This window comes from Ptychodera flava, chromosome 17, assembly GCF_041260155.1.
Source record: "Ptychodera flava strain L36383 chromosome 17, AS_Pfla_20210202, whole genome shotgun sequence".
Classification (NCBI taxonomy): Eukaryota; Metazoa; Hemichordata; class Enteropneusta; family Ptychoderidae; genus Ptychodera; species Ptychodera flava.
In genome coordinates, this window is record NC_091944.1 from 29,173,041 (window position 1) to 29,193,007 (window position 19,967).

A 19,967-nucleotide genomic window follows, 5' to 3' on the forward strand; every position below is an offset into this window, starting at 1 on the left:
CCACATGAATGTTGAAATCGCCGGTTATGACTAAATGACCGGGAGATAGTATTGAACTTTCCAATAGTGTTCCAAATTCAATCAAAAACTGAGAAATAGTGAGTTTATTTTTCGGCGAATATGGTGGTCTATATACAGCCATCAAATGAATAGTTTCATTATTTGATTGAATATTCAGATCCATGTATTCAAATGTGGACTACCAGGGCAAAAAGTTAATTTCGAGCCCTGCCCAAGAACCCGGAAAATATCTCGTAGCTCTAATGTTCGCTGCATTACAGTATATTACCTCCCCCTACTGTTCAAGTCTATTTATCTTCCAAATATGAAGTCGATGCACCTCAGTGCAATCGTTCATGTTGGGCCAAAACTGTCATTTTGGATATACGGCGGCACAAGAGTGCTAGCCATTGCGAAATGATTTTTTCACGTGTTGTTTTCTGTGATGGCCAACTTTGACTAACGGACCGGGTAAAGTCGAGAAAACATCGCATCTTCACCAGTACAGTGTCGTTATTATCCATGAGACCTCTTCATATGCCTGTCTACCACGTGTACGAGTAATTAAAGATTTCAGTTTTGTGGTCTAAGAAAGTTGCCCATTGTAGATGCACTGACACATGCTGCACGTTGCTCAGTCTCGGAAAATTTTCCGATTTAGAGACAATTATTATCAGCAAACCACCTCAGAAGGGGAGGGATGTTAAGATACATCTCAGTTAAAGAGAAACCATCATAACCTAGATCTGACCAAGGTTACAATTTCATAATAGTAAATTTTCCTTTCCTAATGCTGGTCAATATCTTTGTCTTATTCGCTGAGGGAAAAGGGCAGCAGTGATCCAGCCTCTTGCTTAACCCTGAAGAAGGACAGTGTCCCCCCTGGTTCAAATTCCTGGCTGCAACACAGCTGCAGGACACATTTTTCAGAGATGAGGGCCCCCTCTAGCGCCAATTTCTGTTAGGTCTTTGCTATATGGTCTTCAACCCAATCAACAATTAAGTAATATCACAAGGGGCATAAACTCGCATAAGTTGGTCGTGTTTAGATGCTACGATAGAACTGCATCAGTGTTGATATGGCAAGTTGTACACTGCACTCTCTTGTAACTTATGTTGAAATGACCCAACATGCACAATATGCCAATCATGTGATGGTGGTGAAATCATTGTGTCATAAACTTATGACACATTTGAAAGACAAATCAACGACAGACAACCATATCTCTGGCACCATATTTTTTTTATTTCAAACTTGCTTCCTTCTTTTTAAGGAATGCATTGACTGATGAGGGCGCTCATCACATACAACAATATTTCCACAATTCACATGAGCATTCAACAACAATGCATTTCATCTTGTATTTCCCATGCTAAGCTCTTTCTGTTGTAATCACTGCATGATAACATGTATTCCTCTCAGGATATCATTTTAACTCATGAAATAAATGGAATAGAATTATTGTATGCGATGTGGATGATGCATATTGGGATGTTTCTTAGTCAAAAAGACCGAAGCCCATGTCATCATCCGATTCTTCCTCAGATTCTTCCTTCTTCTCTTCCTTGACTTCTTCCTTGGTTTCTTCAGCGGCTGGGGCAGCAACGGCAAAGGCAGATGGATCAGCCAGGTAAGCTTTCATCTGGAAAGGTGTGGTGGGAAAAATGACAGTTATAAATATCATTGAACGTAACATTTCTGGGAGGTTCTTTACAGGGAGAGAGATGGTTGGACGTTGTATGACAGCAACAGTATTGTACATCATGTAAATGCAGGATTTGATGATGATTTCATGTCTTTGGGAGTTTAACAAGACACTCTTTTACACACACAGGACTGAAATGCTACAAAGGGCATACAACCATGACCTCTTTAATACTCTTGCCAAGGATGGAAAGCACTGGCAAATTTCTGAAAACAAATTTTGACCTGATATGTATTTGCAGGAGTCTTGATCAAATGCTGTGCAAAGCCAGGTACTTCACTGTGATTTCACTGAAGCAAAAAATGTCAAGAGGACAGCAGAAATTATGTAAAGAAGAAGAGGCACACTGCAACAGGGACTACCCAAAGGAAGAGGATTGATCACTCACTTGATCAGCTTCTTTGAATTCAATGTCAGTCTCAGCAGCAATGGCCAGTAAGTTCTTGAATCCATTGACCATGGAGTGTGGTACACTGGCGACAGTTGGGTAGCCAATCTGTAGTGACACACTGGCTATGTTGGCAATACCCTGTAATAAGACACAAATGATTAAATCCATTAGAGATCAACAATTTGGTCATTTTGTCTACATTTTTGTGAACCTGTCCTCACTATACAGCTGGTGATATGTCAAGTACAAAGTGCACTATTCTAGGCCAATAAACGTTATCCATCGACAATGACTCATGAATTGAGTTGCATGCTAAACATTCCTTTTTCACTGTAAATGAATAAATAAATTGATATAAGAAATTCTTTGAGTCTTTTTTATATTTAGTAAAGTGTGAAACAACTGGGGGTTTATGGTCATACACTTTTTGAACCAAAAATTTCAAACACAATGTTACTCAGGGACACTCAAAACAATTCTCGTTCATTATTAAGAATAAAATTATTGGAGAAGAGGAACTGCAAACAAATTACGTATATTTAAAATGTACTGACATTAGAAATTCCGTAAGATGCCATTCTCAGTGTTAATTGGGGGGGGGGGGGGGGGGGGGGAAATTACAGTTTTGATTTTCCAGATAAAACTAAAGATTGAGGAAAACAGAGTTCAAACATGTGTCAGACCAGAAAAGTATTGTAAATATTTGAGTGTCTGGCGAATTGTTCCTGAAGTGCTTTGTACTTCAATGGTTGCCCACCTCTGCGAATCTCTTGGCGATATCGTCATCAGTAATATCCAAGACACTGGGTTCGAACACACTACCAGAATCATAGACTGAAAAAAAAAATGAAATTGTTGAAAGCGGATTAGTTTACATTGGAAATTCTGGTCTTCTAACTTGTTCAAATATCAACACCCTTACTTGTACGCTCTCGTAACCTTAAAACAGAATAAGTCCAATTCTATCAGTTGTTTTGAAAATCCAATACATTACAGTTTCAAACAAGACATTGTCAGTACTGTGGATGGTGGTTGAGGATTATCTGTCCAAAGATCTACAGAGTACACAAAAGATATCCTGAGGAGTTCAGAGTTCATTGGATTTGCCTATTAGGAAGACCACTGTCACCATTGGTAATGATGGGTAACTACCATTGCTCATAGTAGTGATAGGATTAAAGTTTTGACAACTGCTTTATGTGTAAGAGCACCCATTTCACTGGAATAATAATTTTTCCATGTCTTGTCACTTCATGATCTTTGACACGTGAAAATGTGTTGATTTCTTCTGACCAACCACTGCTTTTTGTATTGGGGCAGAAATATCCTGATCGATGATGCACCTTGCATCCTGTACAAAACAAGATGAGCTCCACTTTGTTCACCCGTATACTGCACCATACACTGTAATTTCGGCAAGTTCATGGTGACAGACACACAACCTTTCAACACATCAGTGGACGGTGTATATGTACTGAATTGCAATTACATACAGCATACTTTTTGATAAATGAGGATTGCGTTTACCTTGGAACACTTTGAGACCATAGGAGAAGGGAGAAATCTTCAACATGTTCAGAAGTGTTGCTTCTGAAGCGCCGACCTTCTCTCCTATTTTGATCAGATGGACATCATTCTGTGGAAAGAAAAAGTGATTAGTATTCGTTTTCAGATTCCTGACTGCAGGTCATACATATGACATGACAAATTGACAAAATCATGCTGTTTTATCATGTTAATCTGATCATACAGCAACTCCGAACTCAACTGAGCATAAACATGAGCTGTAAGTTGTAGCATATTCACCACACAATGGTTGCTTGTGAAGATTGTTAGCAGGGAAATTATATTTTATGAACAGAAATCAAATACTGGAAAATCCATAAAATGTCACAGCTGATAGTGGTCTCCATGCAAAAAGAGTTACCAACAATGACAGCGAAGCTCCTGAAGACAATATATGATAATTAACCAGTACATATGGCTACATGAATGTTTAAAAGCTCAAGTGTACAATATTTCTGTTAGTTTGCATGGTTCTTTTGGTTTGTCTAAACCAGACAAACAAAATTTGGATTCAAAGAATCACTTGAAAAAGCTTCCTGTTACTAGGGAGTTCAGAAACCAATATGGCGGCCGTACGAATTTAAAGCACACTGTAAAAGATGTCAATTTTCAAAGTCTTTTTTGGCAACTCTGGTCACTATTGTGCCTTCAATTTACGATATTTCTTTAATGAAAGCAAATTTACATTGAATTCGCGCTAAAAATAGGGCGTACGTGCAATTTTGAAGTCTCACTCCCCGTGGAAAAATCGCCCCATGGCTTGCGGCGCTATACGATTGTATAGCACGGCACCGTCTGGTTGCGGGGTGCCTGATATAAAACGGAAAAGCGGAGGGGTAGCCAATCCGCTAAGAGCTTTTAAACCATGCTTAGATGATAGCCAATAAGATAAGCTGTAAGATGATACCTGTTTAATATAGATCAGGCGGCTATAGCTGTGGGAAAATAGAGGTCAAATTTTTTGCCGATCGATTTGAGATTCATAGCCGGTATGTACTTTTTTTAAACGATCAATTTTGAAAAAATTAGCATTTTAATTATCATTTGAGTTGATTCCTGTTCATTTTAATTGAGGAGCTAAACTTCCGAATTGAATTTCAAAAATGACATCGGCGAGTGCACCGGTACGGTATCACTCGAGAGGTCGGTCGAACATGGCGGCCGATGAATAATAGTTCAGTTAGTGTGCGTCGATGTCCTGGCGATCGTTCGCTATAGCATTGAAAATTCGTCATCAAAGTGCATAATTATAAGACTTGAACCGATTATACGTATTTTTGATCAGTGTGAAATTATTAAACGTTTAATTTTTGATTGTGCGATAAGAAATATTAGCGACGCGTACAGAGAAGGTCGGTACCCGTTTTGTTTACAATCATATGGCATTCGGGAAAATTTAGCGGCTCGATCGTATCGTCATGGTTGCTAGCGAAATCACAGAATAATGGCAGAAACCTTGAAATGTCGGATTTTTTACAAGAAATAAAGTTTTTGAAACCATAATCTCTGAAAAGGGTGTTTTTCCCTTGAAACCCTTTTTTCAAACTTCACTGTCAACGATCCCCAAACCCGGAAGTAATGTTATGTATACTGGAGTACTACAGTATGTACAGTAATATGTAAAAAGTGTTCTTTCCCAAAGCTTTTAGTTTTTCAGAGGTTTTTCTTTTCTTTTCGTTAGAAATGTTTTCAGATAATTGGATTATAAAAAGATGTAAAGTCAAAGACAGTGATTAATTATTTGACATGCTATTTTTTCTTCATATAGACAATGGAAACTACATATAAAATAGTTGACAACATCGACCTTTTATTGTCAGGAGAGACTACTCTTGCAGAATTAGGTTTAGCAGATCCTTTGACAAACGATCTCCTTCTTAATATTCATGAGAGTCTTCAAGCCACAGGTAGAAATATTCAGCAGTCATTGCCAGGGATCATCAGATTATTTGAGCCTACTATCAGCTTACCATCTAAAATTAGTAACTTGATAAAGAAAGTTAGAAAGAAGATTGATAGTGCTAGGAAGGAAGGACATGAAGCTGACGTGATGCAAAGTAGCATTCCAGTGACATACTCTCAGCCTCAGCTATGCTCTGTTTTCTTAGACAAAGATATCACAGCTGACACTTTGAAAACATGTAGTTTTGTTGAGGGTAAAGATTACACAATCACAAATTTGGAAGTTAAGCATATACTCGAGTTGAGGACTTCTAGTAACTCAGAACTTGCCCTGGAATTTTGCTATGAGCTGGCTAGAAGCTTTCATACGAGGAAATGAGTTAAATACAAATGTTCATGCAGTGAGACAGCAGTGGTCGAGACTTCATTACCAATTTATTAAAACAAAGAAAAATGAAAGTGATGTAGAGAGCTTCCTTGGGTCAGCCGTACAAACTACCTGTGAGAAAAGTCAGTAATGAAGGAATACATGTAGCTAGTGAGAGGTCATCCAGCAGAAACACCGATGAAGTGGAATATGATAACAGGGATATGGAGAAGTTACTAGGGAACATAACAAGCAGTTTAGCTGATAGTTACAGGGAAATAAGTCAGTTAACTCAGGCAATGGAAGAAATGTCAAAGGATAAATTAGCTGCAGAAGAGAAGGCTAAAGAAATTGATACTTTAAACATTAAGTATAGACAGAAGATCTTTAATATTACAATGTTGAAAGAAAAGCTTGCATCTTTAACACCCAGAAACTTTAATAAAAGATTGAGGCGACGAGATGACAAAATATCAGAGCTGAATAGACAAGTGGAAGAGAAAAATGAAGTGATAAGTGAATTGAAAAAGAAAACACATGAACTGAACAAGACATTAGAATATATATTGAAAGAAAAGAAAAACCTCCAAAAAAATAAAAGCTTCTGGAAAAGAAAGGTCATGGAAATGAAGGAGAATGACACTAGAGTGCAACAGGTGAAAGAGAAAATAAATGAACTTGAAAATGAAAATCAAGAACTGAAGGAACAAATTGACGAGAGAATTGAAATGAACCAACAATCAAAACATTTGACAATGGCAAATACACTGACAGTATTCGTCAAATATGTTATGATCTGCTGTCTCACAACGTGTCGATAGAAAGCTGCTCAGCTATTGTTAGATCAGTCATTAAAAATCTTTTAAATGTTGACATTGATAGACTACCAAGTAAATCTCTGATATCCATGATGCAAGTTGAGGCACTGGTAGTAGCACAAGCACAGGCAGCATCTCAAATTCTTGAACAGTCACCAAACAATACCTTGCACACAGATGGGACACGCAAGAAATTTGTTGACTATGCCGGACTTCAAGTGACCCTCCCCAATAAAAAATCTATTTCACTTGGATTCCAGGAATTGCTGAGTGGGAGTGCTGATGACTACATGTCAGCAACCATTGAAACTTTTAAAGAGCTCAGCGAAGCTATCAGTGAGGATGATACTGATAGGCTATCTGTGTATGCTGAACTTCTTTTGCACAGTAAGAACATAATGAGTGATTGCCACATAGTAAACAGAAAATATAAAAGCAAATTAGAAGAATTAAGGGGGACTTTACTACAATTGTTGATAAGAACTGGGACAAATTAAATGAATCAGAGAAACAAAAGATGCAAGGAGTAAATCACCTGTTATGCGGTATGCATGTGCTCACTAATATGGCAACAGCAGTTTGTACATCCACTAAAGTGTTTGAATCTGAAACAAATCTCTCCTGAAACAGACAACACATCACTTGGAAATGAATCACACTGTTTTGCACTTCTGTACCAAGCTGGCAAGGGATTCACTGATGCCGGGTGTCAAAAGTCTGGGGTATATACAGATTTTTCCCCTTACTTGGATGAAGTCAGTGAGAAAAAATTTCTTACTACATTTCAGCACCACAGATTTAATATTGCATTTCATCAGGGAGCAGCAGTGTATTATCACAGAAATCACATCGCAGACTTTCTGAAATCAGGACGTTGTCAGTCATCCAACCGATGATCAGTACAGTTGCTGCTGTGTTAGATGAGGAACTTGTCATGGCAGAGTGTCGAGCTCTGGGCATACTCGATAAATTAGTCACTGGCCCACTTATGCGTTTGCTGGAGAGAACAGATATCAGCTACTATAACATGAACATCCACTGGTTGGAGTTGAAAACATGTCTAACTGCAGAGTTAATTCTAGGACGCGCCATTGCGCAATTTGCGCAAAAAAATCTCGAATGGCCCTCATTTCCACCTTTGATGCGCCACTAGGGGCGCAACATTTTATGAATGGGTCGGTCGATCACGCAGAGTTCACTTAGTACATACATTTACGTAGCTCCCCGAAGGTCATTACCTCAGTCATAGTGTGCCATGTAAAACGATTCAGTTACCCTTCGACCTTTGCCCACTACGGCATATATGGTGGTACATAGGAAGCTGGGTAGAAAGGACTGATGTAGGGGCAATGGTGTATTGGAGCCGTGCGCATATGTGGTACGATCGATGAATGTAAACAATGGCTCCGGCCGCCGCGTTACCCTCGTGAAAAGCTAGTCGCCGCTCAGATTTTTAACGCCAGTACTACGGTATATAATACTTGATGAACCCAGGATGATCGGGAAGTCCCTTAAATTGAAGCGTTTGCACGCCTATAGTCCATACCAGCGAAACGTTGAAACCTGCAAGGAAAGCATTCATGCTTGGCCGGCCAGATGATCGTTTTGGGGAAGAGCAACACAGTTTAGGTCTCTTTAGGTCGGACATATCTCGTTTTCCAGAGTAGCCAGGTCTATGCATAGAACAACACCGCTGTGTAAAACCCTTTGGTCAGAACCAATGATCGTAAATTTGCTAATACATACAAGTTATGTTTAAAAGTTGATGTATCGATCACTTTATGTAGGTCGTACGGGTTACACTCTCGTGTTGTATCAGTGTGATAATTGTCGACCAGTGCAAATCGGGGGCCACTCGGAGAAATCCTACCGGTGCGCTAAGCTTTGATCATGATCGTTTCACAGTCAAAATCACAGTCCGTAGTAATTTATACAGTTTTCAAAGTCTGACATCAATAATTCATCACATAAGTTACGTAAACAATTGAATCAAACCAAACCGGTTAGTTTGCTGCTGCCATTGTTGGGCCTGTTGCGTACGTACGGGGCACAACTTTGCTGTAGGCTTCGTTGGTTACAGGTGGCCCGATCTCTAGTATTCTCCTTTTCTTGACTTGATAGACTATAGTATTTTCAGCAGAAAATTCAAGGGTTTTACATGTGTGATCATGACGGCCCCCCGATTTTCTAAAATGGCCCCCTTGGGACAGGAGTAGGGGCCCACAGTGGCCCCTTGTTTTTACGTCCTAGAATGAACACTGTAGCTGATAATGCCATTGATGCATCACCACTTGTTAATCAGACAGTTTATTTAACTGACACAACAATCACAAAAGATGAACTGTACTTTGAGCTTTTCCCAACTGAGCGCAATATTCCTTTTGATGCACTGACTGCAAATGTCTTGCAAAATTTTTGCAAGTCCATGTTACCAGTTGTAGAACGTCAACTGGGAAATCAGTTGCCAGGTGGGTCAGAAAACCAACCTGACTCATCAGTAGTAAGCCAGGTTGCAGGTGCACCTCTCACAAATGTCAGATCTGAGAGTGACTTCTCAGATCTGGACCGACAAATCCATAGGGCACCACAAAAGAGTAGACTTGCCAAATCAGGTATAATATGCTTTAGCAGAAATAAAACCACATCTTACCTTAGGCAACTACCACATCAAATCAGGAATAAATACTTAAAAATTGCAAGAAAATCAGCTCCACAACGTAAAAAAAGAGAACAAGCACACACAAAGTATCTGAAAATGAAACGCCTGGAAATACAGAAAATGAGAATGGAAAAGAAACTGAGACAGTTACAGAGAAAACAGCAGAAGAGACAACAAATTGACCATAGGATAAGAAAGAAGTGGGGAGTCTGGACAAATGAATTAGAAGTAGATGAAAAGTTGAAACAACTGAGTCAAGCACAACAAATTAAAGCACTAAAAGACCAAATTCTCTATCGTATTGATGTTCTGAAAGTCAAGGTGAATGATAAGAAATTAAGAAAGTGGCAGGAACAAGGAACAATTAACAACACTGCAACTAGCTCAGAATTTAAAGACACTTATCCATGCAAGTGGTGACCTTTCCGGTCTTGTAAATGAAATAATGTATTTATGAAATCAATGCTAATTTGACAACTCAGACAAATGTGTCAACAAAAACTACACAAAAAAGGAGGAACAGGAAAGAGAGAAAGACAAAGTTTACAGAGCAGCAGTTTGGGATAAAAGAAACTGTGGAGATTGGCATGTATGTAGCTGTTGCATATGAAAGTGGTGGTTTGCTGGAGAGATTTGTGAAGTAATGAGTATTCCTGCTTCATGTGTCAGAGTCAAGTTTCTGTCAAGAAATAGTGCTGCTGTAAATCATTTAAATGGCCAAACAAAGATGATGTGGCAATTATTGACTTGAAGTTTATTTTAAAACAAATCTATGTGGCTCCAAGGGATTCTCTACTGCGTGCTTGGTCAGTAGCAAACATTGCTGATGTAAAAAACTTGTATACAGCATTCCGTGAACAGTACTTTTGACTCTAATGACTCTACTTAAAAAAAAATGAAAAGCTATGGTTAGTTTACAATTTGTATTGAACCATAAAAAAACCCATACTTGCAGCTTGACTATAGTTTCAGGTAAGATATTGTAGGAGTTTTCATTGTCATGTTATCTTGTAGTTATCACTACTTGTAGTACAATCGTAAACTTTCTAAATACAGTACTAGTGTTGACTGTAGGAATTTTGTAAATACAGTACTAGTGTTGACTGTAGGAATTTGCCGTTAATTCGTGATCACAAAATTTTATCTTCCTTGCCGCCATTAATAAGTGATCAGCTTAGGTCTTGTTCTTGATAAAATTGTATACAATGTACCTTCATCTCTGCCTTAAATAGATAATTTTACTCCTGAAGCCTACACATTTTTCAATGACAAAACTGGAATACTAGCAATCTGAACACGCTTGAGCCATTGACATGCAAAAGGGAGTACGACATGGGCACACATGCACACTTGCATATGCATCCAGCTATGTACGGTCAATGAAATATTTTTTCTTAACAATTTCACAACAGGAACACATCATTAATTAGAGTAAATGACTTGTCTCTTAGATATATACATACATGTAAATGTAAGGTTTAAGTGCGACATATTCAAAGGATACCGTGTAAACTTTATGTATTACTGTGATCTGAATGTAGCCGGGCCGAAATTCAACCCACCACGAGCCTAAATTGTGAAAAATTGACTTTTTTCCTGATTTTTATGCACTGTAAGAAAAATATGAATGAAAAAAGCAGTATCTATTTCTGTTGTTTAAACATAAAAAAATACAATTAAAAAAACCCAAATTTCTCCAAGATCCTACGTATAGTTTTTGAACTATGGCTCTCTGAATGTAGTCGAAATTCACCGCATGAGCCGAAATTGTGAAAAATTGACATTTTTCTGTTTTTTTGAGCTCTCTAATAAAAATATGAATGAAAAAAATAAGAATTGATTATTTCTGCTGTTTAAACATAAAAAATACAATAAAAACACCAAATTTCACCAAGATGCTATGAATAGTTTTTCAATTATGGTTCTCTGAATGTCGCCAAAATTCAAAGTTTCTTCATTTGTTGCGAATTGGACAAAATTGACATTTTTCTGTATTTTAAGTGCTTCTATAGAAAAAAGTAGCCACTCATTTCATTAACTAGTCATCACTTTTGAGTTAACATATAAAGCAAAGAAAAATGACCAAGTTTTACCAAGCTACATTGCATACTTTTCAAATTACAGTTCTCCAAATATGGAAGATATTCAAACATTCAGTGGTGCCGCGCGGAAAAAATCTAAGTCATAGAAAATATTTTCCAACTTTCTCTATCTATTTCACATGCAAAAAAGCTTCATTTTTGACTGAACTCTCCTAATTTACTTATAAGTAAGTAGTTTATGAGTTTGTTAATATTTTATACCTAGTTATTTTGGTTTGAGGGGTAATTTTCACACCTAAAAGAGTCACTTTTGTGTTATTAGCACAATTTTATTCGTCCTTTTTCCCAGAAATGTTGGTTTTTTCAGACATTGCGACTACTGTAACTCAAAAACTACTTGACGGATTTTCAAAATTTTTTTTTGTTTTGCTTCATTCACCTTGCTTAGCAAGATTATGGGATCAAAAACTGGTAATTAATGACTTCAAATTTTCACTAAACTCCCTACTGTTACTGTTGTATAAAAATTTGCTCATGCACCTATTTCCTCCTCTTTTCCTTTGTACAGTTTGTAACATATAAAATAACTGCTACAAAAATAGAGGGGTGGCCCGCCCCACCCCCCTTGTGGAGAGCCCTGCAATGTTATGATGAAAAAGAAATTAAGAAAGCAGATAACTACACACAGATAACAACTGCAAAACAGGCAGAATTCATCCAATAGCTTGACATCAGAAGCCACAGTCAAACATTTCAATGTAATCTGTTGATACATTGTACTCACCAAGATTTCAATGGTACCTCTGGCGATCTTGGTTGGGATGGACAAAGCCTGAAAGAAAGATGTTTTCTCAGGACCAAGACCGGTGTTCTGGGCTGGCAGTCTCACATCGACAGGGGCAATAGCACCAGCTCTAGCAGGAGCCGCCACCTTGTTCTCCAGGATCTTGTCTCTGACATGGATCAGATCACTCTTGGTGAAGACAAAGCCCACATTTCCCTTGAGGTGGGGAAGCAGTCTGTCAACATGCAGAAATGATCAAACGAAAAAAACCATGAGATTTGTGGATACAAGATATATTTTCACCCTTTCACCAGCATGGTTTGGTCCAAACCCATTGTATCAATGGTGATTATGGACCAGTTTACATTGAATTGGGGTAAAAAGGTTACACTGCACTAAATGAGCAGAGTGTCTATATGGTACGAATATATATATGGAAGTAACATTTTCCAAAAAGTAGAAAAGAGAGGTGCCTTTATGAGAACCATTAAGTTTTTTGTATATCTAATGACTGAAATTCCTAAATTAGCTGTCAGTTCCTGGGTTGGGTTCGAAAGTAATCCTATGCACAAGAAATTCTTAGTACAAGCACACATAACTATTGAAATTGTACAATGCTGAATTGACAAAACATGATGTCATACACAGCTTTGAATGGAGTTTGTTGATCAGATTTTATGACAAACAGTGCAATCATAGTACGAAGACAAATGTTTCTGTTTTGCATATCTCATTTGTAGAGTTCATGCACTAATAATATGGATATCAGTTGTTCAGACAAAGTGTTGAGATCAGCGTGTCCTGAGACTTGTCATTTGGTACGGACAGTTTTGTCATCACCACAACTATTATCATTAAAATGAACATATCCTGGCCTGCACAGGTGTGCATGAGTACTACACAAACTTTGAAAAATTTCCTATAATTTGCCAAAGTCTTTAAGAATATATGACTTGGGGTGGACTGTGATGACCTATGATGATCAATTTCTTGTACACACTGACAAAGATGAAAAGCACTTTATTCATTCCCTATGTAGTCCTGTGATAATTTTGATCTTTCCAACTTGTGAAATCCTTCATGCAGTAACAGTTGTACAGATAAATCCATGGCCATGTCGAATACTTACTTTTCCAAATCAGGGTTGTTTTCTAAATGACCACGAATAGCCTTGCGCATCATGGTGTTCTTACCCATCAGAATGACTGAAAAAAAGATGAAAACAGACTCTGAGACGTATGTGGGGATCATAAATTTCCATTCTGTATCTGCTCTAAACAGTTTGAAAATCACTGCTATTTACATAAAAAAAGAACGTAATAAGCCCACATTTTGATACGTTTTAGTGATTTGTCAACAGCATGACACAATTGGTTACATGCAAATTATTGCAGTCTAGCCTGACATTTGAAACCAAAGGAGCTTCAACTATAAAATTTTATCAACAGGCTGGAGTGGAATCACTTGCAAAGGGCAATATCTTGGTCTGGTTCCTAGACTTTTTATAATACACAGTGACCTGGCTTGTTAACGCAGTTCTTATTTATAACAGGTAATTGTTATTGTTGATGATAAAATTCAAGATGAGAATTCACTTGTCAAAGATATAATGCACTGCACATGTACATACAAATAGTCAATGCCGATAAAGCTAACATTGGATGCAGACTAGAAGGGTGAGTATAGAGCAACTACATAAAAATACCCTCAGTTGTAGATGCTCGCACTCGGCTATTTCTAGAATAAAGGAATGTTCAGACAGCAGTTGAGCGTTCAGAGTGTGTTACCAGTATCAGTGGGTTCAGCCATTGCTGGCTCTGACACTGAAGTAACATCTCACTTAACTAAAGCTATCATCATGACATTCTTCTGCAAATGTAAGGCATCCTAACTTTTGATGTGCATACCAAGACTATATTGAACTGCAGCTCTGGTTCAAATCCTTTGCTTACATTCTCTATGGAAAGGTCAATGACATTCTTTTGCTGCCACTTGAGAGTCCACAGGACTCTTCCAATGGTTGTGACATTTCCAGGACATGTTTCATAACATAGGATGAATTACATCACTTACACATTTAAAAGGCTATAAGTCTTTTAGCTGACTAAACACATACAGGGCCCTCATGTAACACAGTTTGAGTTGACGTTACTGAACTGACAGAGAAGTCCTGCGATGTGTCATGACCCTTACCGAAAATTATTTCCACTGCAAATTTGCCGTAAGTTTGCTGCAAATATGCAGCAAGCATATAGCTTGCAGGAAGGAGTTGCAGAAGTTTGCAGGTAGATGTGACCCTCCTGCAAACCCTTAAGTCAGTTTGCAGCAATTTGCGGTAAACGACTAAGTTGCTGCAAATTTGCGGCAAACCAGATTATTGCTGCAAATATGCAGCAACACATGATTGACATATTTCCCACTATTTCATTACCAGGGAGTACACACTACACACTGAGTACTGTTGCACTTTGTGACCAGTCATGTGTAGCAACATAAAATTGATCTTTCATTTATATTTTATGTTCCTTTATTTCATAACAGACAATCCACTTTTTAATTATAATAACTGGTAATGCTAGATAATGAACAGCTTCAGTTATGCTGGTGAAAGCATTGCATGGATATAGAGTGCATCTATAGTGTATACTGTAGTGACATGATGTAATAAAAGTACCCTTTGACAATCTGGTTGGGTAAATTATGGTTGGATCGAAAACTGAATTTTTAGGGAAACAAATTTTGAAACAGGGACTTGTCTGTCTTGCAAGTTACACCCTGTATTTCTGCGAATGATACCATAATGCAAATAGTTTCGAACGAAATGTACGTTTGATGATGGTCTGTAAGGACACGTCGTAGACTTTTGTTACTGCAAATCTGTACAGTAATGTTTCCGCTACTACCTCCAAGCAGAGTAGTGGCTGTGCTCCAAGCTATTCATCCCATCAATATAGTACATGTATACGGGTCCTACTATTACTGCCCGTCACTGCCCGTCAGGAAATTAGCCTTCCAATTACTGTAATCAGTCGATATTTCAATACCAAAGACCACTACTCTTTGTAAAAAAGGAACGAAATAATATTCCAAGATCCGAAAAATGTTGATTTTGAACGAGTGGCAACGCTAATCGTGTGATCGTACATGCATCACCATTGGCCATACATACTGCCCGTCGACGTCCGACCACTGCCCGTCACTGCCGTCGGGAAATTTACCTTTCAACGACTGTAACCAGTTGATATCTCATATCAAAAACATTACTTACTACACAACCAAACAAAATTGTCGTCCCAGACTCCAACAACGTTGATTTGCGAACGAGTGGCAACGCTGATCGTAATCGATGTCCGAACACTGCCTATCATCACTGCCCGTCGAGTAGAGAACTTTAGCGCTCCAATATTCACGTTAGTTCTGTGACAGGACTTGGGCATTTGGAGTAAAACAGACTCTTATTTTGTAGCTTTCTATTGTTTAAGTGGTCTTTGGTATTGATATATCGACAGATTACACTAATTTGAAGGCTAATTTCCTGACGGGCAGTGACGGGCAGTAATTAGTAGGACCGCATGTATACGGTACGTACAATGCACTGCAGCTTACAGTCTGTCCCATCGATGCCGCTGACAAAATCTCGCCTTCTGATAACATGGGTCGAGGTAAAAGGCTTTTGTCCATGTTTTCAGCGTTAGAGTTGTATTGCCGAGCACAAATTTGAGATTTAGGATTACACTCCATCCCGAGTCGCTGTACGAAAATTCAAAGCGCCGCTTCACCAACATCCAACACGTCCTGTGTATCAGCTGCGAGCAGCCGACATGTTTACACTCTCCGGTCACGGTTCATCAAGGTCAGTTCGCGCATTGATATTGATTCTTCGTGCTGAAAGAATTTTTACTCTCTTTTTAGTCTTTCTATGATAAAAATAACCATTTTCATTAAACTAATAAATTAAATGCTATATTAAGTATGAAATATAACGGATTGATGCAGATGTAGAGTCAATTCCAGCATTTAAAAACGGGACTACATTATCAATCGCGTAATGATTTATAGATCGCACTTCCGTTATCGTCATGAGGCTTGATCGGCGCGAAGTTAGATTTTAGTACCATCGGCCAGTGTCGGCTCCGTACTTTTGAGCAGGGAGTTTTCTAGTGGACAATTTAGTGATCTTTCTATGGAATCGCCAGCCAAATGATATCACATAGTTGCAAAAACGTGTATACAGTACAAGGGACAGGCGGAGTTCTAAATTTGTGAACACGAGCGACAGTAAAGATGCCGACTATATTTTCTGAGTACGGTATTTACACAGCACGGTGAGACCTGCAACCGGACCGGGAATCGTCCAGCGTCTGCGAGCCGTTCAGAAATGTAAGTCAATGTACCGTTCGTCTGTACATCGATCGATAATGTTCTGTAATCGTTGTATTGCAATCTTTACCTAAAGATAAATTTTCGTTGAGTACTGATTCATACTGAATTCACTTTCGTTTCACAATAGTTACTTAGAGTAAGTGCTGAGATTTTTGCAGATTGTCGCCGTCGTGTATGTAAACAACATACGGCGAGTTGTCCGCTGTCGGACATTTTAATCATTATTAATTTAATTTCGATCATGAATATTTATGCATTTTCTGCTTCAATTTTTCAACTTGATTTTGTCTCATTTTCAAATAATTATCGATTTCTTTCATGAAATTTACAATGTTTGGTCAAACGGTAAAGACTTACACTCTTCCCTGAACGATTTATATTTTTCAGAATCCATTGCTGGTACACTAAAGGGACAAGAAATTCAGAGAACAGAAAGCCAATACGCAGCCTTTGACAGTAATGTAAATGTTACATGAAACTTCTCAAGTCAAAAGAAAATTTGACATGATCATGACACTTATGTGGCATGAAATGAACATGGCATGTAAAATAAATTGTACCACAATTGAATTTAACCTTTTTTTCTCTGTCATCTTTTTGTTTATAATACATGTAACTTTATTTGCGCTGACCATTGTTTCTCGTGAAACTGGTATTTCAGAGTTAAGTTGGATAAATAATATTTATATATTGACTGACTGTGGACAGCACAAGATGTGTTTTATCCAACTAAACTCTGAAATACCAGTTTCACGAGAAACACTGGTCAGCGCAAATAAAATAATTTGCTGTATGGAGTTTGCGGCAAATTTTCAGTAACATTCAAATTAATTTGCCGCAAGTTTGCTGCAAGGATTGTGCCGCAAATTTGCTGCAAAAAGTTTGCAGCAACGTTGCGGCAGGGAGTTTGCTGCATATTTGCAGCAAGTTCACAAGAAACCTAATTTGCATCTGAAAAATGAACCACCCGCATATTTGCGGCAAATAGTTTGCTGCAAATTTACTGCAAAGCTTGCGGCAAATTTGCAGTAACAGTTTGCGGGAGGCCTAAAATTTCGGTAAGGGGAGGACTTAAAAATTTAAGCTATGTCTTGAAGATGATGTGATAGTTTTATCACAGTGAAAGTTCTAGCTTCTTCAACAAAGGTATCAACAAGGCAGTAAAAATTAATCTGTCAAAAATCTTACCTCCTTCCCCACGAAGGGAAATTCTAATCTGCTGCATCTGTTTGGAGCCTACATTGTCAGCGCCCACAAGGAAACATTTTGGATATTCATCCAGCAGTTGCTACAGAAAATGAATAAATTGTGCTCAAATATATGCAACATCATAGATCACACACATTGCACAACACATGTGAAATGCAGTTCCATCCTGTACAAACCCTCATACCTAGAATGGCCACCAAAGTGCTAGGGATAGTACATACAAATAACTTCTAAAATGAATTCCATCCACCTTTTGCTGTTTTTAGTAGGATAAATACAATATCTGAATGATTATAAATGCTAATGGGGTACAGCTATCCCTGACCAACACCCCCTCCCCCCCCCAAAAAAAAAAAAAAATAATCAGCTACCTCACTAAGTGAGGTTAGCTGCAAAATTGTAGCTCTACGGTGAGGCGGTCGGTGAGTTTTGGTTTTTGCGACCTCGCTCACCAGTAGAGCTACAATGCCGAAGGCCCTGAAGCATACAAAATAAGCACGCTGCACATGGCACGGCATTTTGATGTAAAATCCCGTATATTTACTGCATTTGGTCATACTGATTTATCACTAATGAAGATTAAACACTATACTACACTAACCTTGTCGTGTATGGGGTTTGGTATTTGTTCAAATACGTCGATCGCGTTCCAAAAACATTTCTTGGAGCCGCCATTACCAACTTCCGGTAATCGCGGCTCCCAGAAACACGCTCAATGTTTATGGAACGCGATCGACGTGTCTGTGCAAAATAAGCGGTATTGTAGCTCTACTGGTGAGCGATGTCGCAAAAACCAAAACTCACCGACCGCCTCACCGTAGAGCTACAATTTTGCAGCTATAAGTGAGGTAAGATCCTCTCAAATTAAAATGATTTCAGGCATGGTTACATCCATGATTTCAGGTAACAGCTATAAGGCCAGATAACCCTATTCCTTTTCACAGGACCCGTAAACATGAAAGAATACAAAAAGAACATGATACTCATACTGTCGAACTAGAGACGACAATGTTCAAGTAGTGAGTGACTGTTGAATTTCTGGATGCAACGATGCAAACTTCAATGCAATTACAGTGAAACCGTTCACAACTGCAATACTAATTTCAGATGATAGTACAATATGGAATTATGGGGTACATACCACTATTTTCATAAAATAGTTTGCTTTCCACGTAGCTTTGTCTTCCCTGACCATCTTGGTGAGTGATCAAGGATTTCCGGTGACTGGTTTAAAGACAAATCTACGGATAGAAACGACACAGAACGAGAAAAGCACGTGATTAATATCGCGACAAAAAGGGCTGCGAATGGCTTGCATGGAGTTGCGAAACAGCCATGTACCACGAAGTCGTGTCAACTATTTATGCCACCGCTAGTCAGTACAGCATAACACAAACAGTTTAAACTGCAGTTTGAGTAATAGTTGCTGACCCGTCATACGATTTACTGCACTTTTTGAAGTAGTTTACTGTCTGCTAAACAGTTGGTACCGAAATTTTCCTCTTGCCTTTGTAGAACACTGCCACTGCCACAAAACCGAGCATGGCTTCTTGCTACACACACGTGATTCACCTACAGTGTTAGTAATGGTAACACAACAGCACTCGACCATTTTGTTTTTTGTCGCGACAGAACGACGCTGAATTTACAGCTTTTGGACGGTGTCATGATGTAGTATTGTGTCTTCCTAGTGAAATTAAACTCTTATTTTACGTTAGATTAGTATTTCGCGACAGTTCATGAATTTATAAAGGTTAAAAGAATCGATTACACAGCAGCTAGTATATTATACTATACCGGGTAAAACTAAGCGTGGAAGGAGAGACTGAATCACGTGGTCAATTTTGAAATACCCATCATGCACTGTAAAGGAGTCGTTAGAGGGCGCCAACACAGGGCAAATTGGTTAGACAAACACAGCGGCTAGTGGCAGGCTGAGTACCCCACCGCTATGAACCGAATATCGGAATACTAGTATTACCACAGTGTCGAGTGTAGTGATACATAGCGGCCGCCGCGTAGTATGCATATAATAAAGGGCTTTTTTCTATGCATACTACGCGGCGACCGCTATGTATCACTCACAGGCGCTCCTTAGCTGGGTCATCTGCTAAGTAGATCGATTTTCGGATCGATCTAT

The 19,967-nt window shown here is 38.6% G+C and overlaps 1 protein-coding gene across 1 annotated transcript; it reads right to left on the reverse strand.

The window, feature by feature from the left end:
- Positions 1 to 1,224: 1,224 nt before the first annotated feature.
- LOC139116000 (large ribosomal subunit protein uL10-like) lies at positions 1,225 to 19,751 on the reverse strand. The gene is made up of 9 exons (XM_070678488.1): positions 19,625 to 19,751; positions 18,969 to 19,068; positions 17,807 to 17,906; positions 13,365 to 13,440; positions 12,236 to 12,470; positions 3,625 to 3,733; positions 2,855 to 2,931; positions 2,095 to 2,235; positions 1,225 to 1,643 (listed from the first exon to the last, which is right to left on the reverse strand). The coding sequence occupies exons 2-9, from the start codon at positions 19,020 to 19,022 to the stop codon at positions 1,500 to 1,502; spliced, it is 936 nt and encodes a 311-aa protein (XP_070534589.1). The 5' UTR covers positions 19,023 to 19,068; positions 19,625 to 19,751; the 3' UTR covers positions 1,225 to 1,499.
- Positions 19,752 to 19,967: the final 216 nt, after the last annotated feature.